Raw genomic sequence first — 24,118 nt, 5'->3', positions numbered from 1 at the left:
TACAATGTCTGGGTCAGAACCTTACACGGGAAGCTGCATAATACGAGGTTACAAGTGTAGACTCTGAAACCAACCTGCCCGGGGTTCAAATCCTGCCATGGGGAAAAGGTAATGTTTGTCATGTTGGGTTGTTCAGAGATAAATGGGACACAATATGTAAAGCGCTCGGCTTAGTCACATCGTGCTTGCAAGGTGGTAACTTCGTTTCGTTGTTTTTATTCTAATTATTATACACTCAATACACATTTGATAAATGCACACATGACTGTTATATGTAAGATAAAGTTCTGTGCACTGTAAGGAACACTTTTTTTAGTGGTGGATTAAACCTTTGTTGTATGGCCGCCATCATTGTTAGAACACTTTACATATGTCATCTTGGTACTTAACTCTATGGGCAGGTGGGTCGTGTCCACTTTACAGATGGAGAGAAAGCTGGAGATCTGAGAGGTTAAGTAACAGCTGTTGCACAGCTAGTAAGTAGTGGAAAGAGACTTCAAATCCTATATTGATTTCATAGGGACCCTTTGCCCTACACATCACTTCTCTGCTACCCTCCTCCTGGTCTTACAGCTCCGTACAATAGCTTGGTGACTTTTGACAGCAAACCCCCTTTTACACAGTGATCCAGCCACCTTAATATGTAAGTAAAACAGAAACACATATTTCACAGTGCGACCAGTCCCGGAAGCCACACACTGTCATTTTTACAATATCCTGTTGGTTACACAAGTCAGTCCAATTCTCAGAGGGAAGGGACTACACCAGGATGTGAACACCGGGCAGTGGAAATCACAGGGGACATGGTGGAGGCTGGCTCCCACAGCTTACCTATTACCTATATATGATTCACTTAATAGTCTCCACTGTTTATTAAAATAAGATTTACTAAACAATGATAGCCACTAAGTCACAAGATTAACGTGCTAATTATATCTTCCAGTACCGACAAGTATAAAGTTAGCATTATTAATTTAAAAAAACAATTCACATACTGCCTGTGGTCACTTGCATACTTCCAGTGGCACAAATACTCCGCTTGGGGAAACAGTGCACCCAACCTGTCATAGAGTCCTGGTGGTTTTGATCATAAATCCCAGCTATTACCTGCTCTCCATTTGGACCCCAAGAAACTGTAAGAGGCTGACTTTGCTCTTTGCTGTCTTCTCCCAGGACCGCCTGTACTTTGTGATGGAGTATGTGAATGGTGGCGACCTCATGTACCACATCCAACAAGTGGGCCGGTTCAAGGAACCTCACGCTGTGTAAGTGAGAACTGGTGCTGTGCTTTTCCCTTGGGATAAATGGGTGGGTTGTTAGTTCTTTTGGGTTCCTAGTCGAATAGGGATTTTAAACACCTTGAGCTTTTTCTTTAAACGTCTTGGGCTTCCGAGAAATAGATGGCTGGGGCAAAGGGTGTTCTGCTGAGATGGGATACTTCTTTCTCTCTTGACACCAGCTAAGAACAAGAAGCTTGAAAGCCACAGCTATTTCTTTATCTCTAAGTTTCTTGGGGCCGTGCTGCGTGGCATGTGGGATCTTAGTTCCCTGACGAGGGATCGAACCCACGCCCCTTGAATTGGAAGCGTGGAGTCCTAACCACTGGACTTCCAGGGAAGTCCCTATCTCTACGTTTTGCCCCTGGCTCATGAAGAAAGCCCTGTAGCTTCCTCGGGGAATGTCCTTGTAGGTTTTGTGTATTCCTTTGCTGATGTTTATTGAGAGCTTACTATGTGCCAGGCCCAGAGAGTTTTTAGAGACTTGATCAAGGTCACAGAGCTAGTGTGAGGCAGATCCAGAATTCTGACCCAGATCTTCTTTGCTCACGTTCTCTGTCCGACACCACTCTCCCTCTGAGATGCCCTCGTTCCGGGGAGATGAAGACGCAAGCTGCGTAGAGACTACGCTCTGTGGCTCTTGGGGTGGAGAGACTGACTCTGCGTCTTTGGAAATCTGTTTCCCCTGCTGAGCTCATGCTGTCCCCTTCAGTCCACAAGGCAGCTGGTCTCTTCTCTTTAGAACACAAATGTCATCCTGTTTCTCCCGGCTGTTGGAGAACAGGAGCACGGCAAGTCATAGGATCAGCAGAGCTAACCTCTCCTAGGGAGTTTGCCGGGCTCTTGTCGTCCCGCTAGAAAGCTCTGGAGGCTCATCTAGGGCGCCATCCCATCATCGCAGAGGCCTGCTGACTCCTGTTCAGCTCAGCCTTGCCCCCCTCCTCCCACCTGCCCAGGTCATGAGCACTAATTCTGATAGGGTTTGCATTCTCTTGCTTCCAGGTCGTGCCATTTGTGTATCTTGGCACAGTCCTAATGGGTTGGCTCTTCTTGTAGTTCTGACATCTAATTGACCACTGACCTTCGCTCCATTATCACACAAGACACACTGTCAGGACATTTTACAGAGCTCCCCAAAGGCCTGCCTAACCTTTGTAACGGGACTTTCCGGTTCTCTCAAAAATCTGTTTCCTTCCGGGCCTTCATGAAGAGCTTAGCCAGGTGCTGTTTCCAATACTGACTGAGCCATTCATTAGCTGTATAACTTGGTCAAGTTATTTCATGTCACTAAGCCTCAGTTTCCTCATTTGAGGAACAGGGAAGTAGTAGTGTCACCTACCTTATAGGATTGTTATTTAGATTTAATCAGATGATAAGCTGAAATGATGCAAGGTTGATGGTACGCCTTCAGCAGATGTTAGCCGTTATCATGCTGGAGTCTGAAATGATCATTCTCCAGCCAGTTCATCACATCCCGTGGCTCCTCCCCACTAAGCAGGTGCTGAACCTCTGCCCACTGCATTTTGTCCTTGGCCTCAAGCTCTGTAAACCCTGTTGATCCGTCCAAACTCTCATACTTCGTTTTATGAGATGTATGTTTGACCATCCATGGTGGAACATTAATGCCCTATGCCCAGTTCAATATTGTATTGAGTTCTGAGAGTTGCCAAGCCTATGGTGTCCTTGAATTTCTCCATTGCTTTTTTTTTTTTTAATTTCAGATTTTATGCTGCGGAAATTGCCATTGGTCTGTTCTTCCTACAGAGCAAGGGCATCATTTACCGGTAAGTGAACCCTGCTGTACTTCCCGTCTCCTTGGTTCCTAAGCTCCTCCCTTCCCTGCCTCTTTCTTCAACTGCTTTTAAAATTAGAATCCACGGTGGGGGAGGAATCCTCCAGTGCTAACTTGGGCATGTGCTCTGCCAGGCAGCATTGCCCACTGCCCTGGCAATGTTCGGGCAGCTCTATACGATGACAGATCTTCCTCCAGTGATGGTTCAGAGCCTCGAATGTGAGACCATTTGCTCAGAGGAGGGGGCTCACCCCTGGGGACCCAGCCCTTCTTTCTGTCACCCGTGAATCCCACATTTGGGGAGCAAGCAAAGAATCGTGGCTGGCAGAATGTGCTGGATCATATTATTAGGAAACAAATTTCTTTCTTTCTTTCTTTCCTTTTTTCTCCTTTTTTTTTTGCTATGTAACTATAATTTGGAAATGGATCTCTGAGTAGCTTGGCCTGAAAGACAGGATTAAGCTCAGGACTTGGCATTTGCCCGTTTTTGCAGGAGCAAGTGTATGATCATAGCCGGATGAGTCAGCCCATTTTATATCTCATGCAAGGAGCCTGGGGCTGCTGTTTGTCAGTGAGTCCAGGGTGTACAGTTCTCCTTACACTACACGGATGCAAATGGCATTACAGTGCAGGCTTGCGTTGGTTTGTCATGCAAGGGAGGCTGGCGCGTGGCACGGGGCTTCCAAAGAGCACTTGGCATGGGCGAGGGTCTATTTAAAAGATCCTGAAGAGTCATCAGAGTCCGTTTCGTTCATTCATTCATTCGACAAACATTTATTGAAAGCCTGCCATGCGCTGGCCTCTCGTCTAGATGGTGGGGATACAGCGTGAAGAAAACAGACAAAGCCCCACCTTTGTAGAACTCATATTCCAGTGGTGGAAGAGAGAGACGTAAATCACACAAATACAGTCTGTCGAGTAGTGAGAAGTACTATGGAGGAAAGTCAAGCAGGGGAGGGGTCTGGTGTGGGCTGGGTGGTGGTGGGTTGCCTGTCATTCTGTACAGAGCATGAGATTAGGGTCTGAAGAGTTAGGGAAGACCCTCGGAGGCCTGGTCTTACTTAAGCAATTGAAGGATATGGGACTAAAAGGCATAAAGAGATCAGCCTTGGTGATCTCAAGGCAGAAACTGGAAGTGAGGCTGTGGGCCCTGGTGGGATGGAGGGATGGAAGGTGAGGGCCTTGCCAGAAGCCTGCAGAGTCCTGGGGCTTTTTTTCACTCCATGAAGTAGCACATCCGGAACGCATAGAGTCCCCCCTCTGCCTGTGTGCTCCTGAATGGAGGAATGAAGGTCAGGAAGCCAAGTGGCTTTACGTGGCACAGTGTGATCTCAGTGAAGAAATAGAAACAGAGAGAGTAACCATAATGATTTAAACTGTAAATTGTGTGGTCATTCAGCCCACGCTTGTCCTCAATGAATATGTGTCACCACGTATGCATGAGACGGGACCTTGAAGCCTCTAATTCCCCGTTTCTCCTTTGACTGTCATGGTGGGAGCATCTTGTGCTGAATGTAATTCTGGTGTTGAAAGGTACACATTATCTTCCATACGACATGACCCCTAAATTCAAGCCCGTGACTTCCGCTGGTGCTTACCCAAAAAACCGGGGATCATGGGTAATTGTTCACTCTACATGGTTTTCACCTTATGTGCTGACATTTGAACCTAACTCCTATACGAGATGGACCTCCACCAGAATAGAATCAAGGCATTCAAGCGTTGCCGAGAAGATTAAACAGAGGACTGTAAGTTTATTGGAAGAAACTCCAGTCCCAGTGGAGGAAACAGGAGATGAAATGATTAGAGTCCTTGCCAACAGGGTTGGGATTGAAGGCAAGGTTTCCAGTCTAGCAGGGAGCTGGATTGGGAGCTGGGGTCCATTTGGTCCAAGTCATAAAATGCAAAGATTAGCATTCTAGGTGCTAGACCGTGCCTAAATGCAAAGCTTTTTCTGCTAATGACACATTCTCTCTTTCTTCCTCCATTATTTATACATTTAGGGCATATTGATCACTTTTTTAAGCCACTCAACATCTGAACCCCTTTCATTTGTGAGTAGGAATGGAGTCCATATCCTCCTCTAAAGATTTAACGTGCCAGATACTTTCACAGCCTCCCTGTAGGAAGAGCAGACGCACAACTCAGGCTCTGATGCCCATCACACTCACTGAAGACCTTGAATCAGAAGTTAGTGACCAAGAAAACAGAGGCTGTAGAATCGAGAGGGGCCATAGTCCATCAGCTGCGTCTGGTTTCCAGAGGCATGAGGGGAAGCGGTTCTTAGCAGCAGCATCCAGAGCCCAGTGCTAGGGCTTCATGGAACAAGGGATGATGTCTGTGCCCAGTGGTGACATCAGTGGCATCTTCGCTGGGGCATCTCTGTGCTGCAATTAGGCATTGTTCCTGGCTGTGTAGCCTGCAAATCTGATTCTTCCGCCTTTTTGGAGATTCTCTGAGCTCTCCAATTCCCTTTTAAAAAATTCCTTTTTTGGCTGAAATAGTCAGAGTTGGTTTTTGTTGCTCACAATCAGGAACTTCAGTGGAGACAGTGTTTGCAATTGATAATCAAGTGAAAACTGTAAAAAAAAATTTACATGACTGAAGATGTATGGTTTTCTAACTTCATAGAGATTGGTTTCATGTTGGTAAAGTCTTTAAATGTTATAAATGCCCCTCTTCTTCATTTGGATCTCTAGTTATTTGGACAGTTCTTAAGTAAAGAGGATGAGGAATCATGCTAGACTTGCGCTCTCTGAGGACCATGGCTGGAGATGTTGGTTGCGGGGAGGACAAACGACCCTTCCAAACTTAGTGTCTGATTTGTAGATTACCGTCTGTGGAATGTGTGTTGATTTTGCCCTTGATGGATTTGTGAACATGAAACATCTGGCCAGCCCCCTTTAGAAAGCAGGAATGAAGATTTATTACATTAAACAAAAGAATGGAGTGGGCTATCAAAACACTATTATGTGACAGTGAATATGACCAGGGCGTGCTCCAGCCCCATGACCTGCTGGCTCTTAGCACCTCAAGCTCCTTTTCTATAATAGATGAAGATGTCCTCACTTCCAGAGTTGCTTGCCCCAGCTGCCTCCTTGGGGGCATGTGGTCAAGCTGAGGGGAATGTCATGGATCTCCGTCAATCAAATCACATGCAGACCTGGTATGTTTAGGTGAAACAAGTGTCTGCAAAGTCAGCTTTTCTAAGTTCCAAGCTGGCCTTCAGAGACCTCTGTGGCTTGTAGAGAAACATGAAGGCTGGATATGGGTAGCACCATGGACAGCACCAGAGATCTTGGAATGTTGCTGTTGGTAAACACTGGGGTGGAAGTGAGCTTCCCCTTGGATGAAGAGACCTCACAGACATAGATAGTAGATGCCAGGATATATTTTCAGGTTGTATTTGTTTAGTTGAAGATGATGACAGCAACTACATTCAAACTAACTTACATTAAAGGAGGCATTTTCTGGTTGACACAACTGAAAAGTCCAGGAGGCAGATCTCACTTCAGGCCTGGATGGATCCAGTGGCTCAAATGATGTTATGAGCATTTATTCTCTTTCTCTAGGTTCTGCGTTATCTATACTAGCTTTCTTCTCTCCATCTGTGACCCTCGCACTTCTAGACTTACTTTCTACCACCTGAGCCATCCCAATGGAAAAAGAGCTCATCTCTTTCCTGATGGTATCCGCGAAAATGCCAGGGCTGATGTTGATGTTCAGAGGCTTTGAGTAGCTCATAGTGGGTCACGTGGCCATTCCTGAACCAGTCACTGTGACCAGCAGGATTTCCACTGGCCAGGACAGGACCACATGACCACTCCTGGAACCAGAAGTTAAGAGCCGCATCACCAACCATGAGAATCAGGGAAGGTGGTTCTTGAGAATCAGGCAAGATGGTTCTTCAGAGCAATATTAGGATGCTTGAGAATGGCTTGAGAATCATGGAAGGTGGTTCTTCAAAGGAATAATAGGTTGCTTTCACCCCAGGATGCTAGAATAGGCAGAAGCCACAGATGTCCACCACCCACTGAAGATGATTTAAAGGAGAGATCTGAACTGAACAGTAGATCCCTTTACCTCTGAGGAAGTTGGATTTCTCATGGGATTGAGGAAGTCTGGCCCATAGATCGTCCCTACTCATTGATGCTGAAACACCAAGTGATGACATTGGAGTCAGTGTTTAGGGAGGAGGAAAGTGTGATGATATTGGAGTCTTCAGATACACTGGGAGTGTGCAAGTGTCCCCAAACATCAAACTCTCCTCATCAACATGGATGAAATAAAAGAATGGGAGTGTAGCCCGTGTCGTTTAGGACATTGCTCCATGGAGGTGACACCTTCCTGACACTCTGTTACAGTAACCTCCTTCAGTTCCTGTCCATCTCATCATTCTTTTTATTTCCTTCGTACCATCCATCAGAAGCTATAATAAGCATGCTTATAGATTTGAATACTTGGTAATTGTCTTTTCCCCTCCACTAGAATTTAATCCTAACAAGAGCAGGATGCTTGTTTATCTTGTTCATAGTATATATCTCACTCAACGCATAGTGCCTGTCACATAGTAGGTGTGCAACACATATTTTTTGGTTGAAAGAATCAGTAGAAACTCCTGGGTTCATGGCCTAGGAACTGGCTTAGGAGAGCTTGGGGCACTTGGTGTTAAATAAGATGCTCTCAATCCATTTTTTTCTCCATGATTTTCAGAGATTTTTAAAAAATAAAAATGTGTGTAAAACATATCTTCCTACGAAATGTAAGCGGTCCTGAAGTCGCAGAGGTCAACTCTGGAGATGCTCCTGGATACAGGAAGCTTCTGTGGAAGCTTCTGTGGAAGCTTCTGTCCTTTATATAGCTGTCTGTGGATCACTCTTCTCAGAGCTGCCGTCTCACTGTGTCCTTCTGAGATGCTTGGCACAGTTGGCTCTGTAGGAAAAGCAAAGCACAGGGGTTTGTGCACCCTTGTATCTCCCTGCCAGATTATAAGCTGTTGGAGGGCAAGGGCTGCGTTGTACCCACGGCTGTGCCCCCAACACCCCTGCTGTAGTGTCTGGCGCATAATGAGTGGCTGTTGGTTGACTTGAAATAAATAGCATTTAATTAAATCTCTAAATCTTCTGTCTGCACAGAGACCTGAAACTTGACAATGTGATGCTGGATTCCGAGGGTCACATCAAGATCGCTGATTTCGGCATGTGTAAGGAAAACATCTGGGACGGAGTGACAACCAAGACCTTCTGTGGCACTCCAGACTACATCGCCCCTGAGGTGAGCTGATGCCAACCCCTAAGGCGTGTCTGTGTTGTGTTGATGTACTGATGTCTCCCCGGGGCCCTAGGTGGCCACATAGGAGCTGGGAAAGGTTCAGGGGGTACCTGACAAGCAAACCTCAGGCTGATCCTTCTCCTGTCCTCTAAATTATTCCTTTGCGATCACACATGAAAATTAGCTTAGCACACATCCAGAAGCTCAGGCCCAAAATACATCAAGGTTTGGGAGAAAATTTAAATAAAACTCAAAAGAACCATCCACCACACATCAGTAAAATTCTTCATCAAGCTGCTATGGCTCATGGCCATAGGATACCTCCTAATTTTGACACTGAAACATTTGTTCAGGGGAGGGAGGGAGGGAGGGGGAGGGGAAAGGGATAGATCGATTCTCTGGACTGACTTATGACACAGGAGCTGTGTACTAATAGGTATGCAGTAGTTGTGCTAAATCCTAAAAGCCTCAGAATTTTTCTTCCTATGATTAAGATGTAAATGAAAGTGTGAAGATTTATTTTAGTGCCTCCCCGTTCCTTCCCAAAGGAAACGGTCAGTTGCAGAATGGATTTCCCCAACATGTCATGGTACAAAAATTTGTGCCAGATGATAGCCTTCCTTTTTCTCTGAATTGGTGCTCAGAAAGGTGGCATTCTGCAATCTGTTACTGGATTTTTATGGAAAGGAACTGAGAGCTTGGCAGAGAGTCTGGGAAATGGACATTCTAGAATTCCTCTTTTCCTGACTGTTAAGGCTTCATATGTAACAATGGTGACGGGAGGCCCCATGTCACTAAGTAGCTCGGCACTAAATTTAAAACCTGCATACTCTGTCACCAAAGCTGTTCCTCTTCTAGGAATCTAGTTTGCAAAACACACACACACACACACACACACACACACACTCACACACTCACACACACACACACACACACACACACTCCATACGTGGAAGGATATGTGTTCGAAGTCCTTTCTTCCTTGCAGCACTATTTTTAATAATGAAAAATAGGGACTTCCTTGGCGGTCCAGTGGTTAAGACTTTGTCTGCCAACGCAGGGGGTGCAGTGATCGATCCCTGGTCGGGGAGCTAAGATCCCACACACCTGGCTGCCAAAAAAAAAAAAAAAACTGAAACATAAAACAGAAGCAATATTGTAACAAATTCAGTAAAGACTTTAAAAGTGGTCCACATCAAAAAAAATCTTAACAAAGAAATAATGAAAAACGGAAGGCAACCTCAAAGACGATCAATAAAGGAACAGTGCTACATTGCATATTAAGAAATATTGTTCAGCCCTTACAAAGATCAGAGCACACCTGTCTGCACTACCTTGAACAATGTTTGTTGATTAAGGGATGGGCCATAGACTGAATGATTTATAGTATGGAATACTATTAGGCATCTGTATATGCAGATGTGGAAATACCATTGAGAGAAAAAAAGCAAGTTACAGAATGATAAATACAACATGATACCATTTCTGGAAAATAACACTAATACACAGAACACTGCTATATGTTTCTTATGAGTATGTAGATATGCATGCAAAAGTATAGAAAATCTGGAAGATTACAGACTGATTTTACAACATTGGTTACCTCTGAGGATAAGGCCGTGGTAAAGGGGAATTTAGCTTAATCTGTGTACTGTTTAAATTTTTCACAAGGTAAATGTATTTGTGTATTACTTGAGGAATTGGAAAGTAATCCTTTAAGCACTTAATCCTTTATTAGGACCCAATGGAGTTATCCCCACGTGACATACATTGCTTTATTATCATTTTGCTGATTAGGACATCAGACACAATTCCTTGATCTGCCATGAGTTCAGTGATCTCTGGTTCACAAGTCCCGCTGCCCTTAACAGTCACCTGGGGAGCTTTTAAAATGGGGATGTCCAGGCGTCACCCTAGGTGCATGGAATCAGAATCCCTGCAGGGTGGGCCTCCACATCTGTGGTTTTCAAAAGTTCCTGGGTGCTCGTGATGCCGGCAAGCAGGAGCCCCGACTTGTGTTACTGGGGAAGCTGCATCCTCCTCCAGCTCACAGCCCACAGCCCGCTGGGGAGGGGAATAAACTCAGGTCAGGTGTCCCCCTGCTTTGCCATTAAATAACCCCATCGCCTCCGGCTACTTCTTTCATCTCTCGCAGGCTCTATTTCCCTTTGTAAAAGGATTAACTTGTTAGGTTGTCATGAGGATCGAAGGAGACATGAAGTACTTTAAAAGTGGTGAGGGTGTGTGGGGGGAAACAGATCCTCTAACACACAAGCGCTGAGAGTATAAATTAGCACAGCCACTTGGGAGTTTAATTTGACAATTCTTCTTAAATTTAAGATTCGTATTTTTAACGACCTGATCACCTCTCTATTCAATTTGTATTTAATCAGATAGTGCCTGCGTGTACTAAAAGACATACAAGAGTATGTATTGCATTATTCCTAATAATGGAGAAAATAGGATGCCTAACAGTTAAGTGTGTGCTGCATATACTTATGAAATTGATTTATTAAATTGATTTTATAAAAAAAAAAAAAGTGTGAAAACACTGGCAATATGTGTTCTCCCAGAAAGCTTTCTCTTCATCCCTTGAGGTCAGTTCTCCTCAGAGGACACTTCTGATTTCAGGGCAGAAGCCGAGGTGGGAGATGGAATTGGATACACGGACAGTTACGTTATAGCCAAGGTTGCTCAGACACACGTGTTGAGTAAAACAAACCATGACCGAATTAGAGAACTTTTGAGTCATAGCTGACGTTTCGAGGGCATAATAAGTGAGAGGCATATATTTCTCTTTGATCCTCAGAAAACCCTATGACAGAGATATTATTATAAACTTCATTTTGTAGATGAGGAAACTGAGACTTAGAGAAGTTAAGTAACTTCCCCCAGGGTCACACGCTGGGAAACGGCAGTCAGGATTCCAAGTCTGGACTGTCTGGCCCTCAATCCTCAGCCCTTAACCTTTGCTGTATCACCTTCTAATCCCTCTGATACAGTGAGTTTTACACCCCTACATCCTGATGGATGGTCACACAGCTGTTCGAGACTTTGCCGTGCTCTGGGAATTTGGTAATAAATAAGAAAACCTTGAAAACTATGTGTACCATTTGATCCACCCATTCTACTCCTAGGAATTTATCTTAAGGAAAAACAAATTGAACAAATGTCCAGATATCTAATTACGTGGAAGGAACCCAGTCAGTTGGGTATTGATGAAATAGATTTTGGTATATCCATCCAATGGAACATTGTGCAGAGGTAAAAGCTGGTTATGTTGATGTACAGATATTAGCATGGCAATTCTAAATGAATAAAATCCTTTACTAAAATTCCACGTTAAAGTATTCATGCAAAGCACATACCTACACGCGGAGCTTAATATATATTAATAGAAAAAAACCTAGAAGGAAATAGACCAAATGTTAATCTTGATTTCTCTCTTGATAGAGGATTATGGGTGATTTCAATTGCATTCTCTTAGCTTATCTATATCTTTAAATTAATAGTAAAATAGGAATAAATGCTATTACATTTTTTAACTTAAAAGTCTTTTTAATTTTGGCAAAAAAGCACATTACCATCTTAACCAGTTCTAAGCATACAGTTCAGTAGCCTTAAATATATTCACATTGTTGTGTAAATGTTATTACTTTAGGAATGAGAAACGAAGATGGGTTTTCTTCTTTAAAATGCCACGCTCACTATATTAAAATCGAAAATAACACAACCATACTAGGTGCTTTAAAAAGGCAATGTGACATCCACAGATGTTTTCCCCGCCTGCGGGTATCTCTGCAAAAGGATGTCCATCTTCCTAAGGTAAAGAAATAGGTTGGGTGGACACTGGGCTCCCTGTTGACTCTTTTAGACAGAGACCCACATCTGGGACTGTGTCAGCCAATTTAATCTTTCACAATAGGCAGGTGACAGGCAAAGGAAGAACTCTCCCCCCGCCACCCTGCCCCCAGGGATGCTCCAGTCTTATTGTAAAAGAACTGCCTATTCAGTCAGTCTCAGCCGCTGCAAGAACCTGCCGTCTCCCTGACAGATGCCTTCTGTTTTCCAGATAATTGCTTATCAGCCCTATGGGAAGTCCGTGGATTGGTGGGCATTCGGAGTCTTGCTGTATGAGATGTTGGCTGGGCAGGTAATTGAATTTTAAGTGATTTGTAAGGAAAGTCCTCCCCCATCCCCACCCTCATGGTTTCTTTAGGAGAAAGTGTCAGCTTGATACCAGCTCACAGATCTGAACCTCTATGACTTCCGTGACCTTGGGGTTATTACCCTAGTCTGTTCACCAGTTTTCCTTATCTTCTCCCTGGAAGTGTGGCCTCGCTGTGGACCCCAGGGAGCAGCGCTTGTTGTTTTGGGGCAGTTGGGGGAGATTCAGGCAGGACTTCTTCTCCCACCCTATCCTCTGTCCCACAGGCACCCTTTGAAGGGGAGGATGAAGATGAACTCTTCCAGTCTATCATGGAACACAACGTGGCTTATCCAAAGTCCATGTCCAAGGAAGCTGTGGCCATCTGCAAAGGGGTGAGTGAGCCCCTTAGAGCTTGCGGCCGGGACCACCACCTACAGGGGTGCTGGTTGTGCCCTGCACAAGGATGCTTTGCCCAGGGTGGGGGAGGGGCAGTGGAGGCTGAACTCCACCCCTCACCCACTTGCCAGCCTGTGAGCCTGGTACAGAGCTGCTACCGCCCAGAGGAAAGGGAGCTTTTTTCTAATTTGCACAGAAGCACCGTGGAGGACTGCCTGCAATAGCATCTTGCTGCTGGCTGGGCTCCAGGCTCTAAGCCAGCACAGGGGAATGCTAATGGAGTGAATGAGGTAGGAAGCACAGAGACTTTGCCAAAGAGCTAGAACCCAGGAGAAGGTACACAAGAGCTCTGTGGCACGAATCTGTCAGCTTCACTCTGCGCTGGGGCCTACGTGGTTAGTTAATACTAGGAGCGTGTGACTTTTGTCCTAAGAAAATATCAACCAGTATTGAGTTTAAGGAATTCTCTAGATAAGTTGACCCAAACTGAGTGTCCCCAAACCCGTACTCCCTCGCCAACCCACAGATGGCTGAAAAATTCGCACATTTATACATTGTGATGTATGCAGATTGCACCTGTGAACAAAGCGGGACACATGTTTTGGGGTAAGGATTGCTTGTTATGCATCTTGCGTGCGGCCAGGATGTGCTCACAGTGACCTGGGTGAGTCCCTGGAGACCAGTGGTCCTCCCCGTTGGTACCATCAGGATGACCTGAAGTGCTTTTTCAGCAAGCGCAGACCTCAGCCTCACCCCAGAGAGTAAGTCTGGGCATCTGTATTGTAAAAAAAAAGGTCGCTTGAAAACCACTACCTTTAAGTATCTTAACCAAATGTGGTAACTTTTCAACTGATGAAAGTACGAAAGCAACACTGAGAGATCCCCAGAGAACAGGGCCCAGGGATGCTGCCTTTATAAAGTTTTCCCTCCCACCAGTCAGCAGTACCAGGGCATTCTCAGCGTTAGAGCATGCCCACCTGTGTGTCTGGATAAACCAGGGCTGCCAGTCCTAGATTCTTGGAGTGTTTGCAGATTTCCCATTGCCCAACCCAGCCCTGCCCTTCCTCACCCATCAGACACCATGTGAGCTGGCTTGGGTGAAGGAAAGCTGAAGACTCAGGTGGTTTATAACAGCTGGGCCAGCCCCTCCATCTAGAAGCACCTTGCCATGCTGCCTAAATTCCCACTCTCAGTGAGTCACCTAAGATTTGTGTGTCAGCTGCATAGGTTAGGATGCAAATATCCCTGGGGAAAACATATGTGAATTTGTCTCAGTCCCTAACATCTTAAAATTTATAGGTTGGGGCTTCCCTGGTGGCACAGTGGTTGAGAATCTGCCTACCAATGCAGGGGACATGGGTTCGAGCCCTGGTCTGGGGAGATCCCACATGCCGCGGAGCAAGTAGGCCCGTGAGCCACAACTACTGAGCCTGCGCGTCTGGAGCCTGTGCTCCGCAACAAGAGAGGCCGCGATAGTGAGAGGCCCCGCGCACCGTGATGAAGAGTGGCCCCCGCTCGCCGCAACTAGAGAAAGCCCGCACACAGAAACGAAGACCCAACACAGCAAAAGTTAATTAATTAATTAATAAACTCCTACCCCCAACATCTTCTTTAAAAAAAAAAAAATTTATAGGTTGAAAATAGTTTTTGAGGCTATGAGGCGGGGAGAGGGAAGACGAGGAACAGAGCATGGAGAGGTTCATTAGGAGCTTAAGCGAGGCCCCTTGGCACCAAGAGAGAGCATGGAACAAGGCCAGGGCAAACCCCTGTAGACATTATACGGGGTTGGGGAGAGGGAGGAGGTCATACATGAGCTCTCAGTTTGTTTAATAATTGCCAACATTTGGGCTAACCTGGTGGCGCAGTGGTTGAGAGTCCACCTGCCGATGCAGGGGACGCGGGTTCGTGCCCCGGTCCGGGAAGATCCCACATGCCGCGGAGCGGCTGGACCCGTGAGCCATGGCCGCTGAGCCTGCGCATCCGGAGCCTGTGCTCCGCGACGGGCGAGGCCACGACAGTGAGAGGCCCGCGTACCGCAAAAATTGCCAACATTTAAAGATCAGGGAATTTCCCATAAACATTCAGCTGTCCAGTTTCTCTTGAAAAATCTGATCTGTCCATGCTGGTCCGTCATTCCTGTAAGGCATCAGTCAGCTGAATTGGAAGCCACTGTCTCTTTAGGTAGAATGTGCCCTCTCCTATCCTGATTTTTCTGGGCAAAAATCCCCATGTGAGCACAAATCCCAGCATTATTAGCCCTATGACAACCGGGAAGTTGTTCAACTCCACCTACAGATTGAGGACACACCTATGGGACTGCACATAAGGTTCTCTGATGACTAGATGGGTTAATACGAGGAAATCACGTAGAAGAGAGTCTGGCACTCTGCTCTGAAACCCTTGGGTTATTACTCCTACTATTACTAATGCTGGCACTGCTGTGTTACATGCTAGCCTCCTCTTGTGTTTTGAGCTTGCATCTCCCGAGACGGGGATTTTTTAAGTGGCAGATTTTGGAGCTCAAGACCATTTGCAAATTTCAACCCTTTCACTTCCTAGGTGCGTGGTCTTGAGCACGTTACTTTGCATCTGTGGGCTTCTGTTTATCTCCGAAAATGGAATATTAATCCTTAATTAAACAGAGTTTTGGAGAGTGTTAAATGAGGTAACAGAAGAACTAAGCGTTTTGCATGGTGTTGGCACAGTAGTAGGTGCTCGATACATGTTCAAGACCTTCCCCTTCACAGCTCTGCCTGCTTAGACAGCTGGGGTTCTAAGTGGGTCATGGAGGAGAGGGTTTTCCAGGTCAGCTGCATTCAGCTTCAGCTCCAATTAGCAGTTTCCCTGGTAGAGCAGATTTCTATTAATTTCAGACCCATAACCTTCAGGATTAACGAGGGTGACTTTCTTGCTATTGTGTTTGCGGACCTTTCTGAGTTGTGTCGGCTGAGGCCTGTGTAGGCTTTTTCTTCAAGGTTGATGCTCCAGAGAAGGGGTGATGCTCAAGTGAACAGCCAAATGCTTCCTCCTGAACCGCGGGCCCCAGGGGGTCTGTCTGGGAGGTGATCAGAGATCGGAAGAGTGATTAAGTCCAGCTGTCTGCGTGGCTGGCTTTGGGCACAGGAGTTCAGCGTGCAGGAGCTGAGCAGAGCTGGGCATTAGTGCTGGGTGTTTTCTGCAGTGGTTTTGCTCCGCCTGGCATTCTCCTGCCTACATGGAAAGTGAGCTAGGTTTTTGAAAACAGTGCCATTCCAATTGAAAATGTCCTATTTTCCATCCCATTAAAGACCCTATTTTCCACTGTAAAAAAAAAATTAGCATACGTTTGCTCAGATCACCATTCCCACTTTGTACAAACTTAAAGCAGACAGATGCCCCAACTGGCCACACGTTAGGGTGAAAACAAGAAGAAACTGTAAGATGGAGCTTCAAGACTCTGGGTCAGGCTGATCTGTTCAAAGCATAGTTCTGCTCATTAGCTGTGTAATCTTGAGTAGGTGACTACTTTTCAGGACCTGTTTTTTTTATGTGGAAAATGAGGATAATAGTTTCTGAGGCCTGAAAATGTTGTTGTGGAGATGAAAGAGTGATATGTTACAGCTGAGAAGCCTTTGGCACAGAGCCTGGGCACACAGGGAGTGCTCAGGACACGGAAGCCGTTATCGATAGGGTTACTGGCTGTGCTAACCAAGACCTCATAACCCTTTCTTTCCTGCCATCCTAATTCTATACAAAGGTCAAGGCTTGGCCCAATTTCCTTGCCCTACATAAACTTTTCCTGACCAAGCCAGGCCACAGATATCCCTGGGGAACCACATGTAATCTATTTCTCTAAAAACTCAAGGTTTAGAGGTCAGCAGAGGTGAGATCCAGTCCCAGCTCTGCCATCTACTATCTCTGTGTCAGTTGCCTTGTCACTCAAATGGTAAAAAGTAATACACCCAACTCATTGGGTATTGTGAGAATCAGGTAAGACCAGGCATATAATATATAAATAAAGAAGTAGCTTAGAACATAAGTGCCCAGTTATTTTTCCCCTGGAAGGTAAAGCATATAGGGAAAGTATGTGCTTGTGTGTGTGTGTGTGTGTGTGTGTGTGTGTGTGTGTGTGTGTAGGAGGGTAGCTTCTGATGACAAATTATCTGTAGCAAGAATCAGGCTGAGCTAAATGCCCAGCAGAGTAGGTGTGAATTGCTGGATTCATCCCTTCCCCCATAATCCTGAAGCCCTGGGCAAAAATCTAAGGAACCTACCGTCTTGGGCTACTTGGGGTCAGGTCAGCTCCGGGAAGCTTCTTGGTCTTGTATGTTCCAATTGTTTTGTTTCTTCTTTTGATGGCCTCTTGCCGATCTTTTTTTTTTTTTTTTTTAATTAATCATCAACTCCTCCGTCTTTACTCTCTGTGCATTTGCTGAAGACTTGAGATCAGAGATATTTTCATGCTGCTTTGGGTTCATTTACAAGAGGAAGCCTGTCTGGTTTCATCTTGGAGCAGCTATTCATCTTGTTATTTAGCACTGGCTCAGAGACCCAAAGATGGAGGGTTTTGATAATTAAGTAATTTAAATGGGACACCAAAGAAACCTCAGCGGAGTTTACTGTAATGTGTGATACAAGAGAAATGAGCTGGGCTAGGTTTTGACTATTTAATGAGCTTTTGGAAAGTAATTACTTGAAACTTGGGTCCATTTGACTAATATTTTTTCTTCTGACTTGTCATTTTCACAAGTGCTTTACTGAGAAATGCAAATATTATCTGAATGAACGTGCCCTTTGCTTTGGTCAAACTCCAGTTTCCTAGTGGTGGCAGGAGGGGAATTTGAAGATATTGAAACTGTTCTCATTAAATGCATCAGTAACTGCGTAAACCTCATTCATAAATCAAAATGAATCATGTGACATTTCTAACTTGAAGTTCAGGGCCACATTCAGGCTGAGGTTTGATTAACCATAAGGGATCTTGTTCTGGGACGGGGGGGCAGCAGGCACTACTGTCGGGTCCTCCTATTAGAAAGACCTGGCTAGGAAATTACTGCTGGGATGAAAAGCAAAAAATAAAGATTAGTTGGGACTCTTCCTCAAGCTGTCTTCCCTAATTCATAGGAGTGATCATTTCTGAGAGTCCCACGTTTCCTGTCCTGAAATTCATTAAATTCCACGTTTCTCTTTCTCTTGAAGCTGATGACCAAACACCCGGGCAAACGCCTGGGTTGTGGACCTGAAGGTGAACGTGACATTAAAGAGCATGCATTTTTCCGGTATATTGACTGGGAGAAACTTGAACGCAAAGAGATTCAACCCCCGTATAAGCCGAAAGCCGTAAGTAAACCGTTCTCTCTGGTTGTTGGGTCCACATCATAACACTCTCTTTCTCTCTCCAATGCGTGTGCCCTTGGTGTCCTCCGAGGGGTGGACCTCGATCTAGGAGCGCTCACATTTATACTCAAAGGCAGTGGGTACAAAAATGGAGTTTTCCATCCACACGGCCTCTATGAATGTGGGAAAGACCATGGACATCGAGTTTTTGTTTTATCGATTCAATTATTGTAACCGTCTGAGCTGGGGAATGGTTCTTGGGTGAGCAGAGTTCAGATCCATTCTTGGACAGTGATAAAGAATCTAATTTTGCCCTCGTTCTTTCCTTGGTTCGACTGTGTCATTTTCTCTTCATACTGACGTTGAAAAGGTCATGCTGTTTATCTCAACAGTATTTAAGTTTAATTCTGAAATATACACTCCATCTGAGTCAGTAAAGAAGACAGAACCACCAGCCAGCTCCCACCCAAGGCGAACCAGAATGAGTGACGTGCTGGTAGCCCTCCTGGAGGCTCTGGGCGTAGATATAGCTCTCAGAGAACCGTTACTAGAATAGTAAAGGTCTCACATTTCCTGCAGTTGTGTGCACACGGTAGTGCTTCTATCCCCAAAGACTCAGCAGGGGGGAGGAGTTTGCCCTTGAATTAATCGGAACCGTGGTTCTACTGGGAGGATATTTCTTCGTTAGATTAAGTACAGCGGAGACCTGGTGACTTTATTATGAGTTGTAAAACTACCGACTGAGGCTGAAAAGGGAGCACAAACATCGTCACCGAAACCTGAAATTGTGAGGGTCTCAGATGTTAAGATGAAGAAAATGACAGTGATAACGGTGCTTGTTTTGATATCATTATTATGAATTTCTTGGCCACTTATCTGGCCATATTAAACACTTCACACATAGCATCTGATTAAATCCTCACAACAACCTATTAAGCAAGTGCTTCCATGTAATGGAAGAGGAAATGGAAGCACAGAGGGGTTAAGCGCTCTGTCCAAGGTCACTCAGGCAGCGTGTGAGGAAGCGAGGATTCAGAGTCTGACTCCGTTAGAGGTGTACCAGGATGCCCGGGGCAAAGGACATGTAGTTCTGCTTCTGTCATCTCGCCAGTCCTGCACATCCCAAATGCTTAGGATCACAGCATCCCTGATGAATTCTGTTTCTCTCTGGACACTTCCTGGTGTGCAGATACAGGGTCCTTCTAGAGGCAGCCAGTTCCACACTGTGGTCCTTCTATTGTTGCCAACATATATACTGATATCAAATCAGCCTCCCCAGAATTGCCATCACTGGGTCCTGTTCTATCAACCAGAGCCTCTTTCTCTGTAGCACATCCTTATACTCCTGAATCCTGCGCTTTTCAGGCTAAACGCCCCTCCTCCACTTGCAAGCATGTCCCGTGTGACATCACCTCCGGGTGCCTGATGTCCTCCAGGTAATCAACATCCATCTTAAAATACAGACACAGGATTGAGCACAATATTCCTAATAGTGTCTGACCCTCAGTGAATGCAGTGGGTCCAACGAACCATCTCTTGATTATTCTGCATCTGGACAACTTGGACGAGTCGTTTCCCCTCTCTGCTCTTCTGCTGCATTGTCTGTAGTACAGCGATGATAACAGTTTCTCCATCAGAGGAGGCTCATAATGTATAAAGCACTCAGCACGTGCCCGGGACGCAGGAGGCCCTCTGGGATAGTTGATGATTTTTGTTAGCGGCGTGTCACACGTTGGTCATTGTGTTGGGTGCAGAGTCTTTGAGGGGCAGAACAGTGTTGAGTCCTGCGCTGCTAGTCCCTAAGATAATGTCCATGTGTACACATGGGGTTCATGTGTACACCTGCATGTCATAGGCAGTATCATCACTTTTGTTATATAAAAAACAATCAAAAAGCGATCTGGGGGCTTCCCTGGTGGCGCAGTGGTTGAGAGTCCGCCTGCCGATGCAGGGGACACGGGTTCTTGCCCCGGTCTGGGAAGATCCCACATGCCACGGAGCGGCTGGGCCCGTGAGCCATGGCCGCTGAGCCTGCGCATCCGGAGCCTGTGCTCCGCAACGGGAGAGGCCACAGCAGTGAGAGGCCCGCGTACCGCAAAAAAAAAAAAAAAGCAATCTGGAAGAGAAGAGTGGATTCTCCATTCAGGAAACTGGGAACCTGAAGGTGGCACACACAGACCACTGGGGTTTTGTGGGGCTCTTCATGAGGTCTCAAAATGTGGACCAATCTCTCTTCACTTGGCCAGAGGAAAGATGCAAATGCCCCCATCCCCACCGGCATTGAGCCACTGACATTTGAGGTTCATTCTTTACGTGTAGAGCAGTGGTTTTTCAAAGTGTGGTCCCCAGACCAGCAGTATCACCTAGGAACTTTAGGAGTGAAATTCTCAGGCCCTGCCCCAGACCTCCTGAATCAGAAACCCTGAGGGGGGTGGGGCTCTCTAGGTGAATCTGATAAACACTCCAGGCTGGGAATCACTGCTGTGGAGTTCATGGTCAAAAGCTCAGGCAGGGAAGCTAGACAGAGGCCAAAGGAATGTGGCAAGGAGAGAAATCTCTTTAAGAGGAAGATACTGGTTCTCACACAGTCTGAGTGAGGGGTGGTACCTTCCAGGAACAGGTAGCTACAGAGGCCAGGCAGGTAATGTCAGTGAGGGAGGTGGGAGTAGTGGGGAAAGGGGCAGACGGGGAGCTGGTGGCTCTCAAGGGCTCGGTGGGTGTTCATCTCCAGCGGACCAGTTGGAGGATCCTGTGACTCATGACTAATTATTGTATTCTTTTTATATTATCCATGATAATAACAGCTGCCTTCTCCTGAGAACCTTCTACGAGCTGGGCACCGGGCTAGCCAGACTGGTCCTGTGGGCATGCAGGCTCTGCATTGCTCCATCCTCATTGGGATTTTCATATGAAATCTCACTATTTTTATCAATATGTCAGCAACAAGTTTTAAAAATTAAACACAAATCAGGTCAAATAAAACACACCCATGAACCGTATGTGGCTGTCAGTTTATAACCTCTAGAATAGTGATCACTCAAAGTCAGGTTGAAGTTTAGCCGGTTAGTACTGGTTACTGACAACCAGAGCCCATTTTGACTGGTTAAATACTTAGAAATATTTAACCTGGCTCAAAGGAGGTGCTCAGGAAAAATTAGCTGTTCTTATCATTGATAATACAAAAAGATTACAATAGTTAGTGATGATCTACAGAATCCTTCAACTGTTCTATATTGGATATGGTTTCCAGCCAGCCAGTGTCTTGAAATGCCTCATGTGGGTTTAACAATGACTTTCAAAGTACAGTGACTGGACTGGGCTATAGACTTCAAGATGTTCTACAACCAGCTCTAAGGGGAAGAGGCACTGCCCTTGATTTTCTTAGGGTGAATTAGAAATAAACATAATAATGAATACACCACCCACTCATCTGATTCAATCTGGGCACACGCCTTTCACACAGCAGGTGCCAGCCTTAGAGCCCCTCCCCCCACCCCCCCCCCGCAGGGATTTCACATTTCCCCTTCCCCACACCTTCTGAAAGGCCCGCGGTGAGTGTGTGCAGAGTTCCATATGCCTCGTGGGATATTAAAAGGCATGCATGTATCTGTCAGTGTTCCTGATTCATGCATGCTATTAGAGTGCAGCAAGAGAAAGAAAAAACATGGGGCAAAAACAGAGGATTATATTCAAACATCAGTGAAGGGTGCTATTATTGGAGGTTCATTAAAATAATTTTAAATGGATTTTTAAAGTCGTTCTCTTTTATTGTGGCAAGAGCTCTTCGCAGAGTAGCATTGGAAACTACTGAAACACATTAGCCTCATGTATTGTTTCAGGTACAAGAGTAATTTTTTTAACGTGCATCTGATCGTGTCACTCTCTTGCTTAAAGACCCCCGATGGCTCTCTGCCAGCCCCGGGATAATGTCTATTGTTCCGTAGCATATATGGCTTTATAGTCTCCCCAGGTCCAGTCTCTGCTGCCTCCCCAGACTCTTTACTTCAAGAACTGGCATTTCTGAGTGTCGTTCAGTTCCTCAAACATGCAGTGCCTTCCCTTCCCTTCCTGGCTTTCCCCACGTGGAGCCAGCTACCTGGAAACCCCAAAGCCTTCCCGTGCTCCCTGCACCCCCCATCCTCCTGGTGCCTCCCTCCTTCCTCCTCATCAGATCGGTAGACCATCACCCACGCAGGGAGGCTCTTGTCGATTCCTGAGTAGGGATCACCTGCTAGTGTCCCATCAACAAACTCATCACACTTTGTCGTAATTACTTGTTCAGTGTAAGGTCTGTCTTTTTGGCGAGCCTAAAAGATCGCGACTGTCTTTTTCAGGGTTGGATCCCAGTGCTTAGCATAAGGTTGAGCACACGACATGTGCTTAATCATTTTTACTGAATAAATGAGTGATTAAATGAAAGGCTGTCAAATAGGATGCTGCAATGCACTGTGCTGAGGAACATACTGGATTCTTTAGGGATATATAGTAGAGTACAGGGTGTTTTTCTTATGTACAGCAGTGTGTCTCAAATAAATTGGTTGTTGTGTAAGCTACCCTATTTAAAAAGGGCTATAATTTGGGTGCTGAGTTGTATCTGTCATGGCATCGTTTGGTTGTGTGATGAAGGATCTGATGATGCAATGCATGAATGTTGGACTTTGGATGGAGGGGGCTGTGACTTCCGCAGTCTGTCGTTGCCCAGCCAATGCTACAGGTGCCGTGATGCAGCCTAGCGGAGCTTCTTAAACTTTAATGTGCATACGGAGTCTCTTGGGCATCTGATTAAACTGTGGATTCTGATTCCGCCAGTCTGGGGTAGGGCCTGAGATGCTGCGTTTCTAACATGATCCCAGGTGAGAGGATGCTGCTGGACCACGGTGTAGCAGGGGCTACCTCATGGTTCTGTGGGGTCCCACCAGCCAGTGAGTTGACTGGTGGATCCTGTTGTAGTCAGTGTGCAGTGTGGCATGGTGAGGGCTATGCTGAAGGGGTGTATATGTTTTAGTACAGAATGTGCTTGGAATGTGGCTTCGGACGCGCGGCAGGGTGCTGTAGGTCAGTGTGCGGCGGATGGGAGGTGCTGGTTTGTGGCTGAAGGGCGGAGGATGTGGCTGGGCATGTGGTGGAGTAGTGGGTTGAGAAGCAGCGCGTTCTGGTTCCGTCCTCTAGTGGGGGCGTTATGGGTCATCCATTCAGCAGGTGTTTATTGATGTTAGGTGCTGTTCTAGGCCCTGGAGACATGGCAATAAAAATAAAAATCTCTGTATATTCTAGAGGGAGTGGGCAAATAATGAACATAGAAATCCGTGACTATGTCAGAAGTTGATAAGCATTATGGAAGGTTGGGAATTGGGAGAGCAGGGTCACAGAGACGTCAGTTTTAAATAGGGTCGTTGGAAAGCCTCACTGAGAAAGTGACATTTCAGCAAAGATGGGAAGAAGGTGAGGGAAGGAGGGAGCCGTGTGTATATCTGGGGGAGAGAGTGGTTTGGGTGGTAGTAATAGGTGCAAAGGCCCTGGGGCAGGAGCTGGCCTGGCACGTTCAGGGAAGAGCAGAGAGTCCAGGTGGCTGAGCTGAGCCGGCAAGGGAGAGAGTGAAAGGAGATGAGATCAGAGAGGCCACGGGAGGGGCAGATGGTACAGGCCATTGAGGATCTGCGGCTTTCACTCCAGCTAAGGTGGGCAGAGAAGTATCTTGATCTGACTGTTGTGGGGGGAGGGGTGAAATCAGGAGATGGGTTATGAGACTCTTGTGCTAATCCAGGTGGGAGGTGCTGTCTGGTGATCAGCTTGGAATGTGGCTGTGCTGTCGTGGAGGGTGTGTTGAGGCCACACAGTGGGTGAGCACGTCTTACAGGAGAATTTGTGGTATGTGGTGCTATAATGTCTCAGTGCACGGTAGGCTAGCGTAAGGTG

The 24,118-nt window shown here is 46.0% G+C and overlaps 1 protein-coding gene across 3 annotated transcripts in view; it reads left to right on the top strand.

Moving 5' to 3' along the window:
* PRKCB (protein kinase C beta) overlaps positions 1 to 24,118 on the top strand; it is a 310,170-nt gene that overhangs the window by 265,258 nt on the left and 20,794 nt on the right. For all 3 annotated transcript variants that reach the window (XM_030871519.2, XM_030871518.2, XM_060285527.1), the window contains exons 11-16: positions 1,174 to 1,265; positions 2,999 to 3,061; positions 8,205 to 8,343; positions 12,413 to 12,493; positions 12,775 to 12,882; positions 18,065 to 18,205. In XM_030871519.2, the coding sequence (XP_030727379.1) occupies positions 1,174 to 1,265; positions 2,999 to 3,061; positions 8,205 to 8,343; positions 12,413 to 12,493; positions 12,775 to 12,882; positions 18,065 to 18,205 (624 nt within the window). The remainder of the gene's footprint in view (positions 1 to 1,173; positions 1,266 to 2,998; positions 3,062 to 8,204; positions 8,344 to 12,412; positions 12,494 to 12,774; positions 12,883 to 18,064; positions 18,206 to 24,118) is intronic.

This window comes from Globicephala melas, chromosome 15 (assembly GCF_963455315.2).
Source record: "Globicephala melas chromosome 15, mGloMel1.2, whole genome shotgun sequence".
In the NCBI taxonomy this organism is placed as follows: Eukaryota; Metazoa; Chordata; class Mammalia; order Artiodactyla; family Delphinidae; genus Globicephala; species Globicephala melas.
The sequence above is the reverse complement of the archived record's forward strand: the minus strand, read 5'-3'. Positions and strand labels throughout refer to the sequence as shown.